Here is a 26452-nt window from a genome sequence, read left to right on the forward strand (position 1 = left end):
TGTATATTTGGTTTTCTTTTGGTTAACATTTCTCCTACCATCCTCAAAACAAAAAGCAAAAAATAAGAAACATAAAAAAATAAACTAACGTTGTATAAACAGTTATAATGTTGGATTAAATATAATTTTTTTCTTGTTTTTTTTTTTTTTCATTTTTATTTAAGAAGTTGTTTGCTAGTTGTATGTGAATGCATATATAACATTGTTAAAACAACAGTAATTTTCGTTAATGCTTACCTTAAAGAATAGTCAGTCTTTGATTATACTTTCAACGGTACGGTACGGTGTGGTAATTCCCGATAAAATAAACAAAAAATAAAATTAAAACGAAAAAAAAAAACTTTTATTTTTCCTTGGATTTTTTGTACTATTTTTAATATTTCATTTTTTTTTTTGTTTTTTTAATTAATTCGATTTTGTTGGAAAAAAAAAATAATTTATTTTTTATTCTGGTTTTTTTTTTCATCCTGTTAAAATACACAAGTATATGTATATAGACATAAATATATATATATATATTCGTATGTATGTAGAAATTATTATTTAATAATTTTTGTACGTATATACATAATATGTATATAGGTATGTGCTTACTATAAATGACTACAGACACGAATGTTATATTTGAATGGAAAATTGTCTTTGAAGAATTGATAAAGTGTTAAATTAAATAACAAAATTAAAGTGAAATATAATTATTAAAAGTATGTATTTTTCTATATATTTATATAAATATATGGGAATAAATAGATTAAGGAAATTGCAAATATTTTTCAAAAAAAAAGTCTACAAAATTGCCTTGTTCTTATGTAACAAACATAGATTCACAGAAAGAAGACTAATTTAAAGTGATTTTGATTTTAAGATTTGTTTTTTTTTCAATAATTCTCTGTAATTTTTAACAGGAAATTAGCAATATTAGTTTAATTGCATATACATATGCAAAATGATTGCCCATAGAATTGCAAAATTTCTTTTAATATGAGTGAACCAAAATGGTATGATGTGACACAAAAAATCGATTTGAATGAATGTAGTAATTAAGATAAAAAATTCATTCCAGATTTAATGTACCTTTCCACATAAATAGCTAATAATAAATTTTTGCGATTGAAAAAAAATTCAAAAGACTTTCAAAAAGAAGCGGAAAACTACATTCCAAATTATTACAAAAATTTCTACTGCATAGAATACCAAATAATTGGGTACAAAATAAAAATTATAAAATGGTAGAAGAAAAAAAAACTCCTGCTATCCTCCTTTTTTCTCTATTTTTTTTTCATTTTAAAATATTTGCTAATTACACAAATTGATAAATACCTACTTAAACGTGCATTGAATTAAAAAAATATGATATGGTTTTTTTTTCAATTACAGGTAGAAAATTTCAAGTATAGGTAGAGATAGATTTAAAAAAAAATAATGATAATAATAAAATTAAATAATATTTCGAAATGTAGAAATAATTCAAAATTTTGAGATTATTTATTTGTATCACTTTATGTATTAAGAGGTTTAAAAAGTAATTGATTCATGTGAAAGAATCACAAACAGTTTTGCGCTAAATGTTTTTTTTTTTTTCAAAAAAAAAAATCATTAAAGCGGAATATTTGTTTAAAATTAAGAATAATATTTTTGAGTACATACAGTGTAATACAAATAACGAAGTAAAATTATATCGTAAAACACAAAATTGGAATTGGGAAAATTTTGCAGTTTAATATTAAATTTTAAAATTTGTAAATAAAAGGAAACATAGAGAGGAGGAAAAATCGAAAATATTGTTATACCGTAAATCTAGTATAACAGTGTTATATTGAGAATTTATTATATTTCTAAGAAAAATAAATATTTTATGTACTTATCTCAGAAATGTTTTCGAATGACCAAAATATCTGCAATAATTGTTCTATTCTCAGAAGTTTTCATTTGAAGTTGTAAGAGTTGATTTTGATATGGTGGTTATCAACATATTCGTATATACCATAAGAGATATTTTATTTTTCCTATGATAAATCAATCGATACCAATTTCGATTTGATTGTAGACGATGATTTAATTTAATTTAATATGTAGACGTAATATAGGAATATTTTCGGGATTCGCTTTACAAGAATAACTATTTAAAAAATTCTTAAATCAAAAATAAGTAAAATTTTTATTTTAAAAATTATCTAATTTTTAATGATCCATTGAAACTTAAATTTTCTAACAGAATTATGTTTTTACATCTGTAAATTTAATCCAAATATTTATCAATTTACAATTACGATAAAGTTCCCTGCCTTCAGTATTAAACAATAAATATTTGTCATTTCTGATTTTAGTCTTATCGTATTGATTTTCTGATTTATCTCATTGTAGAAAACAATTAGAAACGTTGACAAAATTATTATAATCCAATTTTCTGAATTTTGATGACAAAATTTTAATTAATTTGTAAATTAAATTGTAAGAAGGAATTTGTGTTACGTGAGTTAAATTGTTTTTTATAGTAAATTTCATTTCCTAATAACTCCGTAGACTGGCATAAAATTTGGTCGAGTATAAGTGTAAAAATGAGGTATTGTTCTTTGGTCACATGCAACTAACCTAACACGAAATTTATTTTTAAAATCTGTGCTTCATGTAAGTTTTTATTTTTTTTTTTTCGATTTTAGAAAGTATAGATTGTAAAATAAGTATATGGGCATGGATTGACTGCAACATATTTTAACCAATTTAATAATCATTTCAATTATTTTTCAATATTTAAAAAAAAAAATTATTAAAATATAAATTATATTAAAATTGGTAAGCATATTTCCACCTGACAACTCATTAGGAATTTTTCAATTAATTTTAAAATTAAATATTTTTGACATGTGATCATATAATTAAAATTTTTATATTTCATTTTTGATTTTTGGTTTTCGAGAATTAAAAAAAAACACAAAACATAGGATCAATAACAACTCAATTAACCTTTAAATTTATTATAAATTTAATATATTTGTGGTATGAATGTGTAAAATGTGTGCAAAATACGTGAAATTACGTAAATTATAGAGAGAAAAATTTCAATTATATTTTGATTCGACTTATTTGACATTAATTTCTAGAATACGCACAAAATCACAGAAACTTTAAAATTTTTGTAAATTTTTAATCTTTGATCCAATTAAAATTTGTAAATAATTTTTTTATTACATTTTTTATTTGCAATTAAAATTTAAAAATTCAATTCTGTGAAAAATTAGAATTTTTTTTTATACAAATATTTATTATTATGGCTATATTAAATTAAAAGGTGTGGAAAAATTATAAGAACAACTTCCATTTTAAGTAAGATTTTTTTTAACTTAATGTCTAACTTGAATTAAATTTTGTTTCAATTTTAAATCAATTGCCATATGCAACGTTTATCTATAGCCAAGCCTTTTTAGTTAGAAAATATTCAAACCGTTTGATATTAACACCATCAGAAATTCGGACATTTTATAGTTTACTTAATAAATTTCCTAAGTTGAAAACTTCAAAAATATTTTCATTTTTGGAATATAGGGGCGACATATGAGAATAATTATTTTTTGAAACTTCTTTAATAATCTAGTGAGAATTCATAAATTCAAGGTTCTGCGATTATAAAATTCTAATTTTATAAGCATTATACTTCAAATATTGACATGACATAAAATTTTTTTTTTTTACTTTTAAAAAAAATTATGTAAAATATTAAAAATTTAGTTCATTTATCATATTAGTATATTTACATAAAACAGTCCAACGAACTAATATCATTAAACAGGCTCTGTTTTGCACACAAAACTGTAAAATACTAAAAAATAAAGATTAAAAAATTGAAAGTTTACATTTAAATTTTAACATTCAGATTGCTGACATTTTGACAATTTAAACAGTTTAACAATATTAATTTACAGTTTTAGCTCTTTTTCAATTTTGACATTTTATTGTAAACAATTTGACATTTTTGACATTTTATGTAATAAATTTTTGCTAACTGTCTCAAAACACATACTTGGAATTCAATAATCAAGTAATATGATTTCTACACCTAATTTAGAATAAATTTTAGTGCTGGAATTTGATTTAAGAACGATACTTAACCTACTGAAACCTTAACAGTATAAAAAAAATTCAGTATATTATTAACCCTAATTTGTTAACAACAATTTCAACGTTATTTTCAGTATGAAATCACAAAATTATTGTCAATTTCAAATTTAATTATTTATTAAACATTTTCATTACGTTAAAACAGTTATTTCATCAAGTGTAATAGTATTTTCAATAAATTATCCACACACACAAATTTTTTAAAATATATTTATTGTAAAACATGTTGGGTAATAAAAACAAAGTTGTAAAAATTCTTAAAAAATAAATGAGCAATCGAATAAAAAAAGATCGTTGAATTGATCTTTCAATTTCTTGTTGTTGTGCAAACACATTTGTTTTTTCTTCAGATAAAGCTTGTAAAGCGTCAATTTTTCTCTTGAAATATAAATTACAATTAAATAACTTAAAAAAATATATGTACTCGTATATATAACCATTATCTCATTTATTTATTTCTTTGGAATTCCGATTATAAATTGGAGCAAAAATCAAATACGAAAAATCAATTGAAAAATATTTTAATTCAAAGAAATATAGTTTCCTAAAACAGTAGCTAAAAAATATAATAAAATTATAATTATAATCAGAAATTGGTTAATAAATTCATTAAGTTTATTTGATCTTTTGAAGCAGTACTATAAGATATTTTAGAAATTTATGAACGAAATATAATTTCTAACAAAAGCATATTTTCAGAATTATTATTCAAATTAAATTAGTAATAAATTGTTTTCGAATATTAAATGATCCAAAAATTCGAATTTTGTTCTTAATAAGTTGCTCATAAACATTGCGACACTACGACAGCGGCAACTCAACGAATATTGTCAAAATATTATTCAATGCACTGATTTAAAAGCGATAGTTTACATTGCTGTGGCACGCGACATGCCACCAATGGTAAAATTTTGTAAAAATTGAATTTTTTTGCTGTAACAGGCGATTAAAATTGAATAAAGCCTGAGCTTCATGATAGACAAAATATTGAAATTAAATTCGCTGTCATTTGTAGCACCAAAGTAAATCGAATTCCGATGACGACTTTTCTCTTTTAAAATTAAATCATTGGCAATAATAACACAAGTAAAATTATATTAACTTCGTAATGAATATTCTTGGTGAAAATTTAAATTTAATTCTAATTAATGTTAGAATAATTATTACTATGCTGTCTTTCAAAGAAGAACGGCCGAAATCGAAAACTTGTATTTCGAATAAATGAATACCTTGATGAAATTTTAGCAGAAAACAGATTAAAACTGTGAAAAAATTTAATTTCATTGCAATTAAGTTTCAACCTACTTAATTTGATTTTTTTAAAAATATTACAAACGAATAATTAAAATAATGAAAAACTTTTTACAAGTTCCAAAAATAAAAATATTTATTAATATTTTAATAGACGCCGCCGCGCGCACACACATTGTATGCATAAAAAATTTATTTTTCCAAATTTGATCGTAAATTAAAAATTTTTGCAAACTTTTTAAGTAGGCCGATCGAAATTTGTATCATAAAAAATGGTATGTACGAATATAAAAAATTAAAGAAAATTAATGGTATGTATATTTTTTAAACTCGTAGCTGCTGTCTTAACTTGTTATAGTAGCAACAAATTCAATAAAATAAGGATTAAATAATATTTATTTGATAGTAAAATTTTATTTGGATATTTTTAATTACGGTCAGTTTTTATTATAAATAAATTAAATTATATTTTATATTTTAAATTAACATACATGTAAGAGTATTTATGAAAGTAAAACAAACTGTAATAATTTGGATTTATTGAAAAATTCTCTTCTAATTACCATTGTGTAAATGTTTGAAAAAAATTCTTTTCGAATGTGTTCCGAATCCAAAAATCTTCGTATTTTACTCTAAAATTTTACGAAGAACTCACAAGAATGTCAAAGTAACGCAAATTTTTTAGTATAACTAAAAGGAGCTAACGAAAATTTTGTGTAAATTTTCATTTTAACATAATGAAAATCACGAAATCATTAATTTTTCCTTACTCTCGGCAGTTACTCTTATTTAATCTTTTTTAAAAAGAGTTTGGCACGGATACTCCCTTAATCCTCTCTCATATCGTTATAACTTTTTAATGACATAATCACAAAATTTCGAAATTACGAGGAAAAAATCCTATTTTAAAAATTTCTATGAAGAATTTTGTTAATGAACAAATACAAAATTATAAAAAAAATTGGTGTTTTTTTAATTTCAACTTTGCGAGAGGAAACATTTATCGCAAATCTTTCATCTTTTTTTCACATCTTTATCTTCAGTTTCATCTATTTTAGTGATATTTCTTGTTTGCAACAATTTTTAATCAGGTTGTTCATTTTGACAAATGGTGTTTGTGATTTGATTAGATAATTAAAATCATCTTATAAAATTAGATTATAAATATAATTGAATCAATCCACTAACTATACATGTACAGACATACAACTATTCGAAAAGATAATTAAAAAATGACTGTAAAAAATAGAAGAAACTACTGTAGATTGGAATCTACTGTAGGCACATAAACTGCTAATTTATTCATTAATAAGCTGAGAATATACAAAATTTTTATACAATCGAATTGAAATTAGAAGGAAAAATTCTTAAAATCACAATCACTTTGAAATCAATTTCAAATTAAAAATTTTCTTTTCATATATTTAAGCTCTAGTAGCTTTTTGAATTTAGAATTTTTTTGAAAATTTAAAATTTTTGAACATTTAAAGCAAAAAATAATAAAAAAAACTAATGCATATAATTTGAAGAAAATTAAAAAATCTTAATATTTTCACCTTAAAAAAATATGGTGAATAAACAATACAAAATTCAACATAATTTAGATAATAATTATATAAATTCGAAAACATCCAGGCGTACCAATATCAATAATTATAGAATACCATTATCGTTTAATGAAAATATACCAATTCAAAATTTTCCTACCGTATCGAATACAACAACTGGATCAAAATTATCAATATTATCTTCTTCAGATAATACACCATCATTTACATCATATGAATCAATAGATACTAATAAAAGTGTTGGTGAAGATTTTGTAATATCTGAACCGAAATTAAAACAGCAAAATCAATTTTTTAATAATTTTCATAAAAAAAATTTGAATTGTTCAGAAGAGATTTACCGAAATAATATAAAAATGTCATATAATGATGGTACTGGAAATGATGGAACAACAAGAAAAAATCCAAAATATTCTAGAAATTATTATAATCAACAATCTAATCAATATGATAATAAAGATTTAACAATTAATGATATTGGAAGATTTCAATATATTTTACAAATGGATAAAGAATTGGTAAGTAGAAAATATTTTTCTATACATATTATAGATTTTTGTATACATATTATATTAGTATAAATAATTAAAATCATTATTCAAGTTTGACAACATAATAATTAATGGTGTATAGCAAATATGAAGACTTTTGAAACATATACTCGTAATTTGTTGTAAATTTACTGTTTTATATGCCAAATCAAAATTTAGATTGTTTGATTAATTTCCTGCCCAATGGTGCTTCTATTTAAATCTTAAAATTTAAATTTTTTTACAAAATATATCTAAACAGCTTTTAAACTGCTATGCTATTGAACTCATGAGAAATTTTCATAAAAATCTCATAATTTTTAGCTTAAATTACAATCAATTTAAAAATCTTTAGTTTTAAAAATTTAAAATACTTAAATTTCAAAGATTTTTTACACACGAATTTTATCTTTGTGTTGAAATCTTTATAAATATAAAGACACAAATATTTATAATATTGTTTCTAGCATCTAGTAAATAAAAAGGGTGCGAATCATTTAATGAATTCTTCTTAAAAATTATTACAATCTTTCTATGCCTTCACATTACATATCTGCGAGAACACAAAAAAAAGAAGATAGATATATTTTGAAGAATATTATAATATTACATAATAATTTATAAAAATTACAGAAAAAACAAAATAATTCTTCATCATAAATATAACTGTTATATAATTGAACAGTTATTATATTTTACTATTTTATTTTCGCTGCACCTTAAAAATTCATTGCGAATTCCGATGAAGTACAAAAATTAAGTATATAGAAAAATTTTGTCTATTATACCTACAAATTTACTTATACGTACGTTCTACGTTATATTTAAGTATTGACATATTAACCGTAACCAAAATATTGATCTACTGAGTTATTAAATTTTTGACATATTTTTATTAAAAATCTTGACATGACGAATTTAATTGTCAGCATTATTGAATAAAAATTAAAACGAATGATATTATCCCCAATGGCGGTAGCAATTATTTCTCATAGATCAAATTAGTTACTAGAAGACGTTTTAAATGTGCTATATTTATATATATATATTTAATAATTATCTGGTTAGGATTAGGAATGACGAATATACTCGTACATAATGTAATTTCGACTTTCAAGATTTTAGTTTTATAGTTTTTATCAGGGAGACTAAAAATTTTACTAATATATACATAAGTAAATAGTAGATTTGCATGTACGAGTATATCGCAAAAGGTTCTTCAACGTTCAAACTCTTCTTATATTTGAATAGTAATTCAAAAGTCAAAATGACATCCGCAAAACAAAAAAAAAAAACTCAATAAAGAGATACAAAAACCAAATTATATTTATTCAAATCGAATTGTCAATCAATAAACTGAAAAGGTGAGGTTCTGATTACTTTGAATTATAAAATCAATTAACATAATCGATTCTTGTTATATTTCCGATTTGACATTTAAAATCCTAAATAAATTCATTGAGATTCAATTGTAAACCTTAAATATTCAAATACACAAAAAAGTCAATAATAATCATTTCATTTTTTACCGACCGCATTGTATACAATAAGCTAGATGATGTGATAGCACCAAATTTTGGATTTCGAGTTTTCGGTGGGAACGCATTTCTTCATAGTAAGAAAACATAAATAATCGGTCTGTGTGTGGAAGCGTGTATCTCAAGTTCGGCTGAACCGATTTTCATGAAATTTTATATGTGAGTTTATTTTGATTATGCCACGAATTGATCTTTTGGGATATATCAGACCTCGGGAACTGTAATTTTTTGCGGGTCAATTTTACATTTTTTGTTTATATAAAAAGAACTAATCAACCAATTTCCTTGAAATTTAATATTTATGTTCTGGGTGTTAAAACAATAAACCTATAATTTTCTTTTAAAAGAACTATGGGGGCCGATTTTACATTTTTTATCATATCTACGAAACTAATTGAAGATATTTCTTGAAATTTGATATTTGAAATCAAGTTATTACTGAAAGTAACTGGCGAAATTTCTAGAGAATTTGAGTGGCACAAAGCGAATTTCTACTAAGAGCCTAATTTACAATTTTCTAGGTATGTTAGCTAAAAGCGTGCTAACTTCCTTTCCTCTAAATTGAAAGGAAGTGTTCAAAATGCATTTTCATAATCTTTTTAAATAAACTAGGCAATGTATATATTGCGGTCGGTTATGTGCTGATCACATCAGATTTATTTTTGTAATATAACATTTAAGTATAATTCTACTTCTTTTTTTTGACATCTCACTGATGTAATTCTTCCGAAAAAGAAGAATTAATTGCATTGAATTTACAAAATAAGAAAATTATTTTAAAGTAAAACCCTATATATTGCACCTTTAACCTGATTATGACAAAATTTCATAATGTATAATAATTCTCAATATTCCACCTTTAAATTAAAATCCTATTTTTATATTAAATTACCTTGATATCTACCCGAAGATCTACTCGTATAACATTAATGTCAAATTTAATTTCATTATTTTTTTTATATACTTACGTTAAATGTATAATACGATAAATGAGTCAGTAATTCTTTGCATATAATTATAATTGACACCTGAATGACAAATAATGTAAATATATAATTGCTTAATTAAATTTTGTGTTATTTTTACATAATTATACGGAATTCCAAAACAAAAATAAAACAAAACCAAATTTATGTGTTTGTAATGAAAAATAAAAAATATTTTCTTTTCAAGAATAAAAGCAGTCAATTTTGTATATAATTTTAAATTGATTATGACACCTCATTTTATTAAAAAATATAAATTTTTCAAAAAATTTAATAAACTTTCATTTATTCGTAATAATTATCATTGTCATGTGGGTGTAAAAATCATTTATACAATTTACACAATCTTATACACGGATAAAGTAAGTAACATCTTATAAATTATGCAAACTTTTTTCTTACATAATTCCATACCATTTTATACTTACATTTTTGATTATATACATATGTTTATATACATTCCGTAGAAAATGACAATGTACATTTTTTCTTACAATTATGATTACTTAAAATTAAAAAAAAAATATGAAATTGTGTATACAATATAATAAAAGAATCAATCAATTCAACACTAGGGGGCTCATATTTCTAAAACGACAATGTGCAGATAAATATACGGTATACAGCTTTGTATATACAAGTATATTCAATAATTAAGACATAATATAAAGAAATTTTAAGAAAAAAAAACGCAAAATAATTTTATTAAAATAAAAAGAAAATCAAAGATTAAAATCATCTAAAATGATGAAAAAAAAAATTGGTATACAAAGCTCACCAACAAAAACACAATATATAACAAAACCAATGTGTGTACACATCCAATTAAAATCGATCACTTTCAATTGATATCGATGATGTGTATATGACAGCAAAGAAAGAAAAAAATAAGATCACAATAAAAAGAAGACCCAAATATCTTTTAAAATCTTCACAAAATAAAATGCTAAAAGATAAAAGAAAAAGGCCTTTTCAAAAATCTTAAAGGGGTACATATAAGTATAACAAAAAAAAAAATAACGGTATGTATATAATGTAAAATTGTAAATATAATGGTATTATATCAATAAACGGTATTGTAATAACTGAAGCGAATATCTAACGGCTCTATATTTTTATTAATGAATAGAATATAACACCGAAAGCGTGACAAGCGTTTTGATTATATCTGCTCATAATATTTTTGTAGGATTATACTTTTATACATATATACAAATGTGAGTTACAGTATAGTTAGATAATCGCTCCCTATTTTGGATTCTTCAACTTTTTTTTTCATTTTCTTAAATAAGTATATTATTATATATGTACACATGTTTATATACCTGTGCATATTCTGATTGACAACTGATAAAGCATATTTATTTGAACAAAAAAGGTAAAACTTTAATTACATTATATAATTTCGCCTATATTATTTTGTTTGGTGAATTATCAATTATCATGCTAAAATATAAATGTGTTTATACTTAGCGATTTTATATTAGAAAGTTTAATTCAAAGTAATTTTAAAAGAATGTTAGATTTTGAAGGATTTTTAGGAACTTTAAAAATTTTTAATTAGAAATAGTTTTAAAAATGATCGCTTTTCGAATTTTGAAAACACAAAAATCGAATTTTAATAAAATATTAAAATTTTGAATTTCGCTTGATCTGCAATTTTTTCTCAAATTAATATCGAATATAGACTTTCAAAAACTTATAATTATAATTCACATCTGGCAACTTTATTTCGGTATCACAAAAACTCTTAATTTTTAAAAGTCATTGATCTTTACTTTTTTTAATTTTGTTCATCAGAATTCAGAAGGAGCAGTTACCAAATAATAAAACAAAGCAAAATTCCCGAAAAAAAAAACCATTTCGCACAGTTTCAAGTCATCATTGTCCACACGCGTTTTCATATTTTTCTATACACATAATATTTATAATAGCCATGTGTGTATTTTTACAGGGGCTTGTACTTTTTGTTTTTTGAAGAAATTTTTTACAATACTCGTATAATCGTAAAAAATTGTAATAATATGTAAAATTGAAATTTTTAACTTTATTTTTTATTACCTTTTATTTTATTTTTTTTAGTATTAAAGTGAAATTTATATACTTTTCACCTAATTTCATCCATTATTTTTTTTTTTGTATACAATCGTGGAAAGTTGAATATAAAGTATAATTGTATTAAATAATATAATATTTATCATAATAATATACAAAATTAGTTAATAAATATGTAAAAATTAACGCATTAACATTATAATAGTATAAGAAAAATTAACGCAAAGTCTGGATCGGAATAATTAATTTTAGAGCACAAACAGAAATAATATTTACATACGAGTACTAAACATATTGTTTAAATAAATAAACAATGACTCCTAAAAGATATAGTTAAAATATGCGTGAATAATTATTATTTGAAAAATATTTAAATAATAATAAATATTTAAATATATTAATATTATTAAATTAATATAATATGGTTAGAAAGTAGTCAATAATTAGCCTCAATTCAAAAGAAAAACTAAGCAGTTGTAAATATTTTTTTCAAATTTTGTTAAAATTAATTGATTCATTAATTTTAAGAGATATGCAAACTTATAAGAGATAATTAGACAAAAATTGTATATACTGAAAATCAAAATATTATAAGACTAATAATATTTTTAAAATTATACACACATAACCTTTCGTAAAAATTTCTTAATTTGCAAATTTATACATAAATGATGTTTCTGATTACACTCGTTTATTTAAATATTAATCTTTCTTACCAAAAATATTAAGTCTTTTTAAATACTCAAACCTCAAACAGATTATACTACTATAGATAACAGTGGTAGTATAGGAGATTATATAGTTACTATGTGTAAATATAGAAGATTCTGAACATTTGTCTTGAATATTTTCCTCTATTTGCTAGTGATGCAGTGATAATACATATAGCATTGGTCTTCCAACTAAAAGGTTTCGGATTCAGAGCCATCAAGCCTAGCTCGAATATATATCTAATATGTATAGCTCACTAGTATCTAATATTAAAAATATGATTTATTATTCAATATTTTGATAAATTAATACAAAAACAATTACTCAAGGTCCACAACATTCAATATTATAAACGAAAACGAAACCCTCATAATAAATTTCAACTTTATATATTTTTTGTATACCATATAAAATATATTTATTAATAAATGAACCAACGTTTCAAATTTCCAAAATTCTCCGTCAGAACTGTCAGAAGGTGTCAGGGTTGTGCAGAATCGCAGCAACACTTTTGACAAAGATTGAAAAACTTAATTGTAATTATTTTTTTTCACATGAAATTAATAGAAATAATTATTTTTTTATTATTTCAAATCTATTTTAACTATTTAATCATCATAAAAGAATCATAATTACAACGCTGCTAAATTTATTTATGAAAACATGTTTGAAACATCAAATGACATTTTATATACGGAAACATCAAATACCTACCATATTTTTCTATATTTGGGTGACAATTTTGAAAAAAAAAAATTGTCTTTTGTTCTTTTAACACCATTTCTTTTCTCTTTTATTTTTTCAAATTTGGAAACGGCACATTAATATGCTCATATGTAGGTATAACACTTAAATATGTGTATAACACCCATCTTCATTCAAAATTCTAATTAAAATTTATTTGAAAGATAACATAAAACTAACAGTATTCATAATTAGAATACAATAAATGAGTGTTTAATTTTATAGGTTTACCATTTTAATTATTTTATAATTATTTTCTTAACATTTTTATTGCCGAAAAAGTACAAAGCGGAAGCACATTTCAGCTGTTAAATTGAAACTGTATACATACATATGTACATATGTGTGTATGCATATGAACATAAAATTTATTCTTAATATGGTCAATAAATCACATACATATCAATATTATTATATAATAAAAAAAATATTTTTGTACGTTAAAACAAAATGATGAAAAATTTGAATATAAATTTTAAATTTTAAAATAAAATATTTTGTTGGCAAATAAGTAATTGCATTTTTTTTCAAGAACTATCACGGCTACTCTGACATACTAAAATTGATGCCGCGGTAAAATTAGTTTGTTGCGATAAATATGTGATTGATATTTGCATTTAATTTCAAAAAGGAATTTCGGACTTTTAGTTCCAAAAACCCACACTTTGAATTGTAAATTCAGAAACGGTATAACTAATTTGTTTTTGACAAAAACATGTTATATGCCGAATACATTTAAGGAGAGTCCTTTAATCAATACGTCAAAATTATTTTCATACTCAAAAATTTAGTGCTAAAAAAGACATTGGTGCCTGAATGTGTTTCTTATTTTTAATTATATTGCAAGATCGCACATAGTTGTTAGTTATACATAGTTATTAAGAGTTGTCAAATAATCATAGCAAATTTATAAATGTAATTACATAGTTACCAAAATATCTTAAAATTTGAAATTCAAATTTGTTAAACAGTTTTTTAATATTTTTGTGATTTTATCACAGATTAATGATTCGCTAAATATCCAATAAATTATATAAAAATTCTTGTTTAACCTTGAAATCAACTTGAAAAAAAGTGGATTTAAAGAATGCGAACCAAAGTAAACAACAAAAAAAAAAGCGCGTTTACCGACAATTAACATCAAAATAAATTTTTTCCTTCTACAGTCTACTGTTATTATAAAAACAGTCTACTGTTATTGTAAAAGTAGAAAAGAAAAATAAAATTAAAGTTTTATTTGTTTTAATAATTTCGGCAAGGGTATAATGAACTTAAAATTTTTATTCGAATATTATTATAATTTAATTAGTTTTATTACTTTTTGAATAATTTTAAAAGAAAATTAATAAATTGAATTTATAAAATAAAACATGAATTTAGGAAAAAGAACAACTTTAATAAAAATATTTTGATTTCAAACACATAATTTATTTAAATAGAAAAATTTAAAAGATTTTTGACCTTACATATTGAAATTTAAAATATTGCTTAAAAAAAATATTCTTAAATTATCAAGACATTTTTGCAAACTGTTGTGAATTTCATAAATGTGGATGTCTTACTTTCGACGAAGACCTCACATATAATAGTAATTAATGCGTAAAAACGATGAAGCGTCAATTAATTGTCGATCTTTTTCTTATACTCGTATCATGATTAAATTTAAATAATACCATGATAAAAACAATAGTATGTGAAGTAGCTATTTTCCTTTAAACGGTAAATAAAAATAAATGTTTTCACATTGCATACCTGATCTATGGTGTAGGGATTTTGACACCGATTCTTTAACCGAATGGTCTCGAATCAAACCACGGTCAGGTCAATTTAACAACTATATTCAATATTATATAGCATAATATACAAAAATTAAAATAAAAATTTGTATAATTAAATTAAATTTCGATATTTCCATAATAGCCATTCTATTTAATAATTAACAGCAAAATAGAAACAATAAATACTAATAACCTTAATAATAATATTTGAGAATGAAAAACCCAATGACACACAAAGCTAAGGCTTGATTATCTGTGATTAATTATGATTATCCGTGGACTAGCCTAATACTTCTCCTAGCTGAAATACGAAAAAATTGCATACTTTTAGGGTGGTAACAAAATATGAAAATGCATTTACATTACATATTTTTTAATAGGAAAACATTTACCGTAAAATTTTTGCTTTTATAAAAATTTTCGGAAAGCTTACAGTTTCGAAAATAACTTGTTGTCGGTTTGAAAATTGTTAGTTTTAAGACAATTACTTCAATGAGACAAGTAACAACAACTAATTTAAAATACTTTTTTTTGTAAAATTAAAATTTACCTGCACGCAATTTCGTAGTACAGAAGATCAATTCGTCATTTTTTAAAATGTTTGTAGAATTTTTGTAAACAGACAGACGAAATAGCAGTTATACTAGCAACCATTTTTTTTTATATTTTAGAAAAAAATGTGCCTGTTATATTGATATGTTGGTACTAAAAACTACAAGAAGACGATGAAATAATGCCAAACATGCGATCAGTAATAATATCAATTCTCAGATTCTATGAACCAAACTCAAAAAAAACACATGTTTATGGCCATTTTTTTTCTATTAAACTGTTACTTAATTAAAAAAAATCATCATAACCAATTATGACTATTATATAATAAAAACCTATTATTTTTTCTTGATTTTATGTATTGTATAAGCTGTTAAATAATTGTTTGTAAATTATGAATAATTATCATCAGTAAATATTGGTTTTGTGATTATAAATAGTTAATGCCAATTAATATGATGAAGGTAAAAAAATTTGCTATTTACTTTTTTGGGTATTTATTATATAATAAATATAAATACACATACTCGTATGTATAACCCAAAGATGATGATCTAAGTAATCGTAATTAAAACCAGTGGTCGGCCAGGATTAAAGAATTAACAATTGCAGTAATTTATGGCACCATCAATTAATTGTAAAAATAAAGAATCTTTTAATTTATTTCAACTTTATTCCTGATGGTTACGTCATTGCTATGCCGGATGTTGTGAGGAAAGCAGAACATTAAATAATTACTGTAAAAATTATAAAATAGAACGAAATGTAGAAAATTTTAAAAGCATTCAGGATTTTTAGTAAAATTGAATTACATAGTTTTTTGCAACTATACTAACTTTTTGAAACAAATTAGAAAATCAGTACTCCAAAGCATATAAGTGGCAAAATCCGACCCGCGGGCCGAATTCAACTCGGGAGCTCTTGTAATATCCCTATTTTTTGGTCAATAAATTTTGCTGCCTTTAAATTCCTGCCTTTTCGATAACTAATTTACCGGGAAAAAATGTAATTGTAACGATTTTGCGTGGGTAAGTCATACTCATATTGTGGATTTAAGTGCCTGAAGGGACAAAACATTTATATATATGATTTGCATGTGAAGTTATGGATTTTTTTTCTTTCCAATTTCATCTTCAAAGTTAACAAATATCAGCAAAGTAGTTTTCGAAATATTTGGCTACTCTTTCTTCAAAAGAATATCTAAAAATTGAATCCCCCCCGGTTTTTCTAAAACTAAAGACGGATAACATGAAGAGATATGTTTTATTAAACTTAAAAACCAAAACAAACTTTAAGTAATTTAAATTTTTTTGTTTATCTCTTTAAACATCGTGCCTCTCGTCTTTCATTTTATCTTTTTCACTTTTTGATTAATCTTGATTACATTGTTTGTTTTTTTTTTTCATTAAAGCAGTCGCTATAAAAACTAACGCACATTAAACACACAACATGTATGTACGCATGTGTACATACATATCTAATTTATTATTGTGTACACAAAAGGTAATTGTAACAAAAAAATAAAACATTGTCAAAACGGTTTAAAGCAGAGAAAGAATCAAAAAACAAACAAATACTTCCTTCCGTCTGTGATGGCAAAAAAGCATGGTATGTCATATAAAATAACATTACAACTCTAAAATGTCAAAATTGACATAAAGCAAATTTGTAAAATTAACACAAAAAAATGGAATTAAAATTTTTTTTTTAATGATTTAATTTGTATAGGTTTGTTTCTTTTTTTTATTAGTTACACTTTTATGATTACTTTTCTTTTCGGATTAATTTTTAGGTATACGCTTTATTTAATTTACTTTATACAATTTTAAGAGCTATTTAATTAATTTTAATTTTATGAGGTGAAAAAAAAAAAAATAAAGAAAAAAAATGAGATCGTAACTCATACGACTTGTGCCCTATGGGAGAAAATTAAAAATTTGTTTTAATTTTACAAGTTGTTAACTCGTGAGCATAATTTTTATTACATATACGACATGTTTAATTTTAACCTTTGTTTCGAAAAGTTAACAATTAAAAAGCAATTAAAATTTAGGCTTTTACATTATGTGTAACTATATGTATTCGTATATAAAAATGAATGTGTGTCTCTTAGGCGTCACTGAAAAATTCATCCGATCACCAGGAAACGTTTAAGAAGAGCATATTTTTATACGAAAGCATTTTCGAAAAATTCGTTAGTTAAAAAATTATTCCGAAATAATAGGAATTGCTCGAAAAAAACGCTTTCTGTTTAAAATTCGGCGAATATTATTAAGAATTCAACTTTTGGAACTCAAGTTCCAAAAAAGAAATGAAAAAAAGTTTACATTCCTCACAATTAGGTATGGTCTTCATGTACACAATATAAAAAAAACTTTTAAGAAATTCATAAAACAATTTTGGGAGACAATTATTGAAATAATCTTTGTTAGTTTCAAAATAACGAGCATCAAAATAAATATTTTGATGGTTCACAATTTTTGTTCGAAAACCTTTTTAAACAGACATAAGCTAAACATGTTCTAAAAAAATCTAACATTGTTATAATGTAATATTTACAGTAGGTACTAAATTGTGTATTAATTACTCATTACTGTAATTTTAAAGTCAGGGTGTCATATACGAAACCTCTAACTTTATTTAAGCTTGAAAAAAAACTTGTTTAGAGAGCTTTAAAATTTTTTAAAATAAAACTGCCATTGATTCTTTGGTTAAACACTCAAAAAATGTTTCAAAAACCTTCTGCCCTTTGTGATTTAGCCAAAAACATCTGAGCAGAATATAAGTACGTTTAATAAGCAGAACATAAGTACTTTGTTATTAAAAAGAAGCAGTTTTTATCACTTTTATAACTCCCGACATGAAACTCTTAAATCTCATTTAAATTCTTTCCATGTAAAAAATTTAAAATTTTTTTTTTGTTCATGTAAAAAACGCTATCATTTATCATTGCGTGGGTTAAGTTGACTCACTTCAATCAAATATACATAAACATAGCTAGTACCTTTATTGTGAAAAAAAAACAAAACCCAAAAACACAATAAACCAAAAACATATTCCACAAATATGGTCATTTAATTGGTATGCAATTTTTCTGAAAAAGTGTACTTCTTTTGTCTTGCATTTTTGCAATTCGTATATATTTAAATTGTAATATGTACACGGTTGAATGAGCTTATCCTTGAAGTACAAAATCAAGTTTTTTTCTTTAATACTATGAACTTTTGAAATCAGCTTTTATTTTATTTTTTTAAACAAAAAAATAAACAAGCGAAAACTCTGCAATATTTTCGCTACAATATTGATTCAATATTATTAAAGGTATTTAATTGTTGTAGAATATGGTAAAAACCACATCTAGAATTGATTAAAAATAAAACAAAATAAAAAATTATAAATTTTATTTTAATTGAATATAATCTTGTTAAATGAATACAATAATCTTGTTAATTTGAAATTCATGAACTGTGAGTTTTAATTCGGAAATTCAATTGTAAATGGAAAAAATTAAATTTTAAAGGGAAAAGACTCTTCAATTAATGAAGATGATATAATATATCTTATATAAACAAAAATATTTTATTTTTGAACCACATTGATTGCAAGTACGTATGGTATAGTACTTATGTAGTATAGTATAGTCGAGCTAAGGAGCAGTCCGTAGTTTAAACTAAGAGGTAAACAATAGAGAATTTCTGCAATAGAGAATAGCTTGACAAAGAATATCCAAAAGGTTAGCTCATATCAAAAACGAACTTTTGATTCGTTTTCCGAGATCTGAAACATTCTACATAGTCAACAACAAGATAATTTCAAATAATGTAGAGTGGAGAGTAGGAAAGTTTTTTTTTTTGAAATCCCTCTATTTGGAGAATATAAGCCACTCGAGTCGGTAATCAAACATGGGAAGTGTACTTCAAAATAATCATACTCTAAACCTGGCCAACATATTCTGAAAGTTATATGAATTTACAAATTTTGAGCTCATACATAAGAATTAAAGTTTAATTCCTAGTTCATTATAATTTCAGACCAAAAGTTTTCAAAATAATGGAAGTGTTCACAATAAATTTCGTAACAAACTTCTTTTATCTAAAAATTTCATTTCACAATTTAAAGACATTTTGTTTAATAAAATAATCTTTTTTTTTTTTGTTTTATTGATAGAATTTTAAAAGCTTTATTACTTTTATCTTGATTTGTTGGCATTCTGATGAAATCAACTTTGAAACTTGTTTACCTTTATGACTATTAACCAATATAGCGTTCATTTAAAATAATATATTTTTTATTTTAATATTAATTTTACAAAAGTAGATCACAAAATTTAAGTAAATTCTCACAAATTCCATTTTACTAGCAATTTAAATTGTATGCTCTCAACAATTTTATATGGAAAATAATTTAATGATGAGAAAATGTACGATTAAGAATGTGCACATATTAAGATTATTTAAGTTAAGAAAATTATACAATGTAAGACATAAGTAAATTTTAATGACATGTTTTGTAATAAGAGTAACCTTTAACTATTGTTTATAGTCAAAAACTGATTTGATTTACTAATATTGTACTTAATTTGCAGAAATTTACTTTGTTTTTTTTCATGTGCATTTTAATAAATGTAGATAAAAAGTACCTAATTTAGCGTATTACCAACACAACTATGTATTTTGTGAAGCAGAAAGAACCCCATGAGATACTCAAGTAATTACTTTTACTACTGTGGGATACTAAAATTAAACAAAATTTGTATACATCTAAATCACTTAGCACATCAAAATCTATTTAGTAAGCACATAACGGTCGGCATAATATATTTTTTATAAACGTAGTGGAATATTGGTTCTTAAGGGAAGTTCTTAATATTTCACACGTTTTCACTGAGAAAATCGTTAAGTACCAGGTATTTTCGGTACAAGAAATTAGATATTGTAAAAAATGTAAAATCGGTCTCTACTAATTGATTATTGCTCTTTATATTCAAAAAATAATAGTCTAATCACTGTACCCGAAACCTTACATATTCCTAAGCTTCATCAACCACTTACATAGCCAAAGTTTACCCAGATTCAAAATTTTCTTCAAAACTAAAATTTAAAAAAAAAATATGATTACTTACTGTCTAAGGAATTGCCATATTTAATATTAAAAATCGTCCCCTAACTAAATATACGGAGGCAAAAATTTGAGGTACCTAACAAGTTGATCAATTTGTCACATTCTTAAAGTAAAATCATAGATATTAATTTTCATATATATTAATTTGGATACAGAAATGTTTGGGTATACATACCGAAATATCGTAGTTCTCCAATACTTATAAGTTCGGATATGCCAAATTTGGTTCGATACTATTATATTGTATGCAATACGCTCGGTGAAAATTAATGGTATATCAGTTTTTACATACATTCATGTTTTATAATATGTAGATTGAGTCAAATTTTATAGTACGACTTCTGTGAAATCTAGCGACATAATATTTTGAGTTTAATTTCTGATTTCTAAGCGGCTTCTTCTGATTTCGAAGAAGCGGCAACTCTGATTATTTGATTTTGAAGTGAATTGTTTTGTAATCCTTAAACGTTGTTTAATAAATATTCGAAATAAAAAAAAATCTGTATTTTTGTCTTTTGAAACTTTCAAATTCAATGAAAGCTGGTAATAAACAATAATAAATAAATTTTATTATATTTATTAATTCTTTCAACTACATCAATAATTCAGGATTCAATGCGACAATGATTTTCCAAAATAGATTGCTGATTTAAAATTATAAAAATTGTTAACGCTTTTGTTATTTTCTTGGAATTTCAGTTGAATAAGATTATTATCCAACAATAGAATTTTTTATAGATCCTTTGATCATCTTATTTTACAATTTCTTAAAATATCATTTTGTTTGCTTTAACAACCGGTTGATTAAGAAAAATTAATTGTCTGTTATTGTATAGGGGGAATTTCATATATCGCATAAAAATTCAATTCTGAAAAGAATATGATTATAGCAGCGCAATATTTTCATAAAAAACAAATTAAACTATACTAAACCGGATTCAAGAGTTCAATATCTTCTTGTAAATAAAATATTAATAAATATTATAAATTTTAATAAAAATTAAATAATATTTTTTCCCCATTGAATGGCATTATAAAAAAAATAGATTTGAGTCAATAAAAAAGGTTTTGTTTTTAATATTTATTAAATTTTATATTTAACCGCAATGTTCTTTAGAATTTCAATGTCATTTAAAGTTTAACGAATACAGGTTCCAGTTTTAGTGCAAATATTTCGCCTATGTATATGTGCAGTAAAATATACACATGTATTTTGCCTTATAGTAGAAACTTTTATTATCAAAAACGTGAGGTTTAAAATACGTAAGGTGACTCAGATACTTGCTAATTATTTAATTGATTGCATAAGCCTTTGGAATTTGAAATTTGACTTCGCAATTTTATTTATATTCGTCAATTTATTCATTGCAATGTTTTATTACTACTTTTTGTCGAAACATGTAATTAAAGCCTTTAGTAACTTTTCTTCTCAGTTGGTACAGAAAATTGGAATAATTCCGCTAGAATTTCGGCCCGCAGACGAAATGGACCAAAGCAGCTTAAGCCTCCAATATTTTCTCATGTTGCTCTTGTTTAAGACACCGTTTTCTTTTGAATAGCAGATGAGCATTTCTCTTTCAGGAAAAGTGTATCATATACCAAGCAATGTTTTATGCATTTTAGATAGGACGAATTTTATGGTTGTAGAATCTTTTAAGGTCACGTAGTCTTTAGCACTACCTAAACGGCAGGAATTTCAAAATCAAAAGCGGCTAATCACAAAGGCAAACTTCTGCACTTTAGGTTTTGGGAAAGTCAGTAGCCAATCCTTAAGATCATTCTACAATACAAATAAGGGTCAAATAATTTTTATAATAAATAATATTTACGATCCTAAGACATTCAGACAATAATTTTGATGTAATATTGATGGCCGAAAATCGAATCGACTCTTGCTAAACTCGTTAATGTAGATTCTTGTTCGGACTCTTGTACCCAACACCACAGAGATTAGGGTAAACCATAGAATAAACTGATATTTCGAGACTATGCTATTATAATTTAGATGCAACTTACGAAATTCAGACAAAAGGCAATTAATACAATTCCGTTTTTGTTCAGTAAAAGGCATGTTACTGTAATAATTAATTAACTAACTTAACCAAAATATTAAATAATAAATTATGTATTCATTATTCGCAATTTTTGAATTAGTAATTGCTTGAATCTATTCCTTATACATACTTACAGTTTTTTCATCAGTACGCAAATCTTAAAAGCATTTTTTTCTTCTTCTTTTTATCAATTCCAAAATAATCAATACACCATTAATACTACACATAAATATTTGTATGCATGTATGTGTCTATGTATATTAGTTTTTTTGTTGTTACTTTAAATTAATTAAAAATTCAAACGTTTTCTTTCTCATATGTGTCAATCTATTTGTTTCTTTCAAGGTGCTATTTTACTCCGTTAATTAATTGTTTAAAAAAAAAATCTACCGTAATTTATATATAACCGATCAATAATAATTGTCTATTTATTATAAAAAGTTCATAATAATAGTCCGCAAACTATAAAAAATTTTAAATAAAACAACTATAGGATATTTATTATAAATATATGTTTATACATTCACTCTTATCTTATATTTAAAGTGTACCTCTTCCCTTAAATAAAAAAAAGTATGGGCTCCTTTCTATTCCTTTCTCGTTTTACTTAAATAAATTATTTGACTGTAAAAACATTCTCATCTTTCCCAGTAGTAATCTCAAATTATTTCTAATATATGTATGAACGTGTATATATATTCTTGCTCTGCTTAAAGTTCTGCGTTGACTTAACCATGTCCGTTCGTCCGTCTATACGTCTGATTGCACGATATCTCAGAAACGAGTAGTGAAATCGACATTAAACTTTCACAAATTGTTTCCTTTTTGCCAAGAACGGCTGCTATTGTAACTGGACCAATTTGGACAACGGGTTCGGGTAGCTGCCGTACAACTCAAAAATGTTTTTATTTTTCAAAAACTGATAAAGGTATTAATATCAAATACTGCAAAGATGAGTCCAATCACACTTTACATATTTTCTAAAAATTTTAAAGGAATAGGAAAAATGTACATTATATGTATTTAAAAATTATAGCGGAAAAACAAATGTGTAAGATCTATTAAATATCCATATTTTAAATCATACGTTATTCAAACCGTAGATCTGTCCAAGATAAGTATTTATACATTAGAGCTTTCCAAATGCAAATGTGACAGGGAAAAATTGGGAAAAATAGGTCATGTCATCATTTCTCTTTCAATTAATTGAATAATTTTTTACAGGTTAATTATTATGTTAAACAGTTAATGAATTGCTGTAAAGTTCTGCAAATGAGTTTTTTTTTATGAAGAATAAGTTTTACTCTAATTTTTTTTTGAAAAAATCGCGAAAAAAATTTTGTACAAGAGAATTTTAATTTTATCTTAGACTGATCTCATATTTAATATTTTAGTAGTGCCATCTATTGTATAATTGCATTGACGAGTATAAGACGTACATTACATTACAAATGATAAATTAAATTTTGCATACAAATACAAACTCTTAAGTATGGTACATAAAATGTTTTAATATTCAAAAGATTATTATCGATACAAGTCCGATGATTCAATCATACCATTAATTAACACTTAAATCATTTTTAGTTTTAAAATTCTCCATCTACTTTAATAAATTTTTTTCTTTTTCTTTTAAATTTTTTTTTTCTGTAAGTTGACATGTTTTTAAAAATTTGAAATTCCACCGATATCTCGTGAATTTTTTTCCAAGTTTTTCGTTTTTTTTTTCTTTTGAATTTTTAATAATTATTTGTGTATATCTTACCTGTATATACAAATACTGTTTATTATATCTTATAGATATTTAGTATATAAGTAAAAAATATTTCTGTAAATATTTTTTTCAAATAAATCAGTATAATTTTTTATAATTTTTTGTTTAAATATTTGGATATATTAAAAATTTAAGATAAAACTATAATGGTAAACATTAATATTGAAATAAATTTATTGACACTTGAATTTAATTTAAATATGTATATATATATAAGTAGTATATTCAACGGTGACATAACATTTTTTTTTTTATTTCAAAAAATATTTTCAAAAGGGAACAAAACACTTATATTTTCTTAAAATAAAATCAGCAAAAATTAATAAAAATAAATTTCTTTTACAGCATTTTTTGCTTTTGTTTTCAATGAATAAATTTAAAAAAATAAAAATAAAAACAATACTATAAATTAGAAATAATATTAATGAGTAACTGCAAATGTTGTGAATATCTGCTTTTTGTATATTATATTAAGATGTTAAGCTAAAAAAAAATTGTTTTTGGGTATTTTGGCAATTATTTTAATTAAAGTATTTTTAAAAGACTCTTAATTTTTGTATAATTATACAAGGGATTATTCAAAGAATCAGGTAAAATATTTGAATGCTTCCGACTTTATGGAAGCTGCGTTATGAACAAAGTTTTATTACTACATTGATTGTTTAATTCAAAGCCAAAAATAGTTGTATGAGAACTGGGTTTTCAAAAGCAAAAGTACGTTAGTTGTAATTTATAAAAAAGCTTAACATACATATATATAGCACATAATTTGCTATTATTTATACTGAATTATCAGTCTCAGCATACTGAATTACGCCACGAAATATGCTTTTTTGGCTCCTTCCAAATTATATCCTATATATATATATCAAAGCAATGCACTTATATCAAAAGTTTTCATAATATATAGGTAATTATTGCAATTAATATATGAAATTTTTTAAAATTTGACAGAAATTTTAAGCAAAATGTACACCGAAATTTTCAAAATATCAATAATTTGAGACACACTGATCCAGTTTATCAGTCAAAAAATATATACATATACGTAAATATATTGAAAATGTACATAAAAAATTACTTGGTGGAAATTCCCATAATATGACGAATTTAAATTGGATACCTTATCGGAAGCCCCTTTCAATTCAAATTTACAATATTCGCAAGTACAAGAACAAAATGTCAAAGAACACATTCAATAATTTTACTAATATAATATAGGAACTTAGTATTTGTTGCTAATTTAATACATCTGATATCAAAATATAATTATGATTTTCCGTTTTATTCATCAGTTTCTAAGCTAAATAAATAAATTTAGTCAAAATGTTAGAATTTCGAACATTAAACTTTTATTAAAAGCTAAAGATTTTATTTGAATTTGAACAACTTAAAATTCCATATGGTCAGATCACACCTGTTAAAAATCAATCATATGGATTGAAAATTTATTTCCATACATACATATTATATGTCTATATAAAAACTACTCTCATTATTTAATTACAAAAATGGTTTTAATTTTGTTCCAATTTTGACAACAAAACAAAAATTTTTTGATCAAACTTCCGATTAATATAGAATTCCGTTTTAGAAAAGCGGTAATAACTTTTATTTTTAAAAATTTTAAAATGGTTATTTAACAACACAATAATCGTTAAATATAATCATCTT

At 23.7% G+C, this 26452-nt stretch overlaps 1 protein-coding gene across 7 annotated transcripts in view; it reads left to right on the forward strand.

The window, feature by feature from the left end:
• Nucleotides 1-263: 263 nt before the first annotated feature.
• LOC129606242 (protein PF3D7_1417600-like) overlaps nucleotides 264-26452 on the forward strand; it is a 56251-nt gene continuing 30062 nt past the window's right edge. Inside the window, exons 1-3 of one of the 7 annotated variants that reach the window (XM_055516438.1) lie at nucleotides 264-364; nucleotides 485-704; nucleotides 6797-7453. In XM_055516438.1, the coding sequence (XP_055372413.1) occupies nucleotides 6935-7453 (519 nt within the window). In that variant the 5' untranslated portion in view covers nucleotides 264-364; nucleotides 485-704; nucleotides 6797-6934. Of the gene's footprint in view, nucleotides 705-6796; nucleotides 7454-26452 lie in introns of all 7 variants that reach the window. The other 6 variants (XM_055516440.1, XM_055516441.1, XM_055516443.1 and 3 more) reach the window with 6 other exon arrangements.

Source organism: Condylostylus longicornis, unplaced genomic scaffold (assembly GCF_029603195.1).
Source record: "Condylostylus longicornis isolate FDR11 unplaced genomic scaffold, ASM2960319v2 ptg000018l, whole genome shotgun sequence".
Lineage (NCBI taxonomy): Eukaryota > Metazoa > Arthropoda > Insecta > Diptera > Dolichopodidae > Condylostylus > Condylostylus longicornis.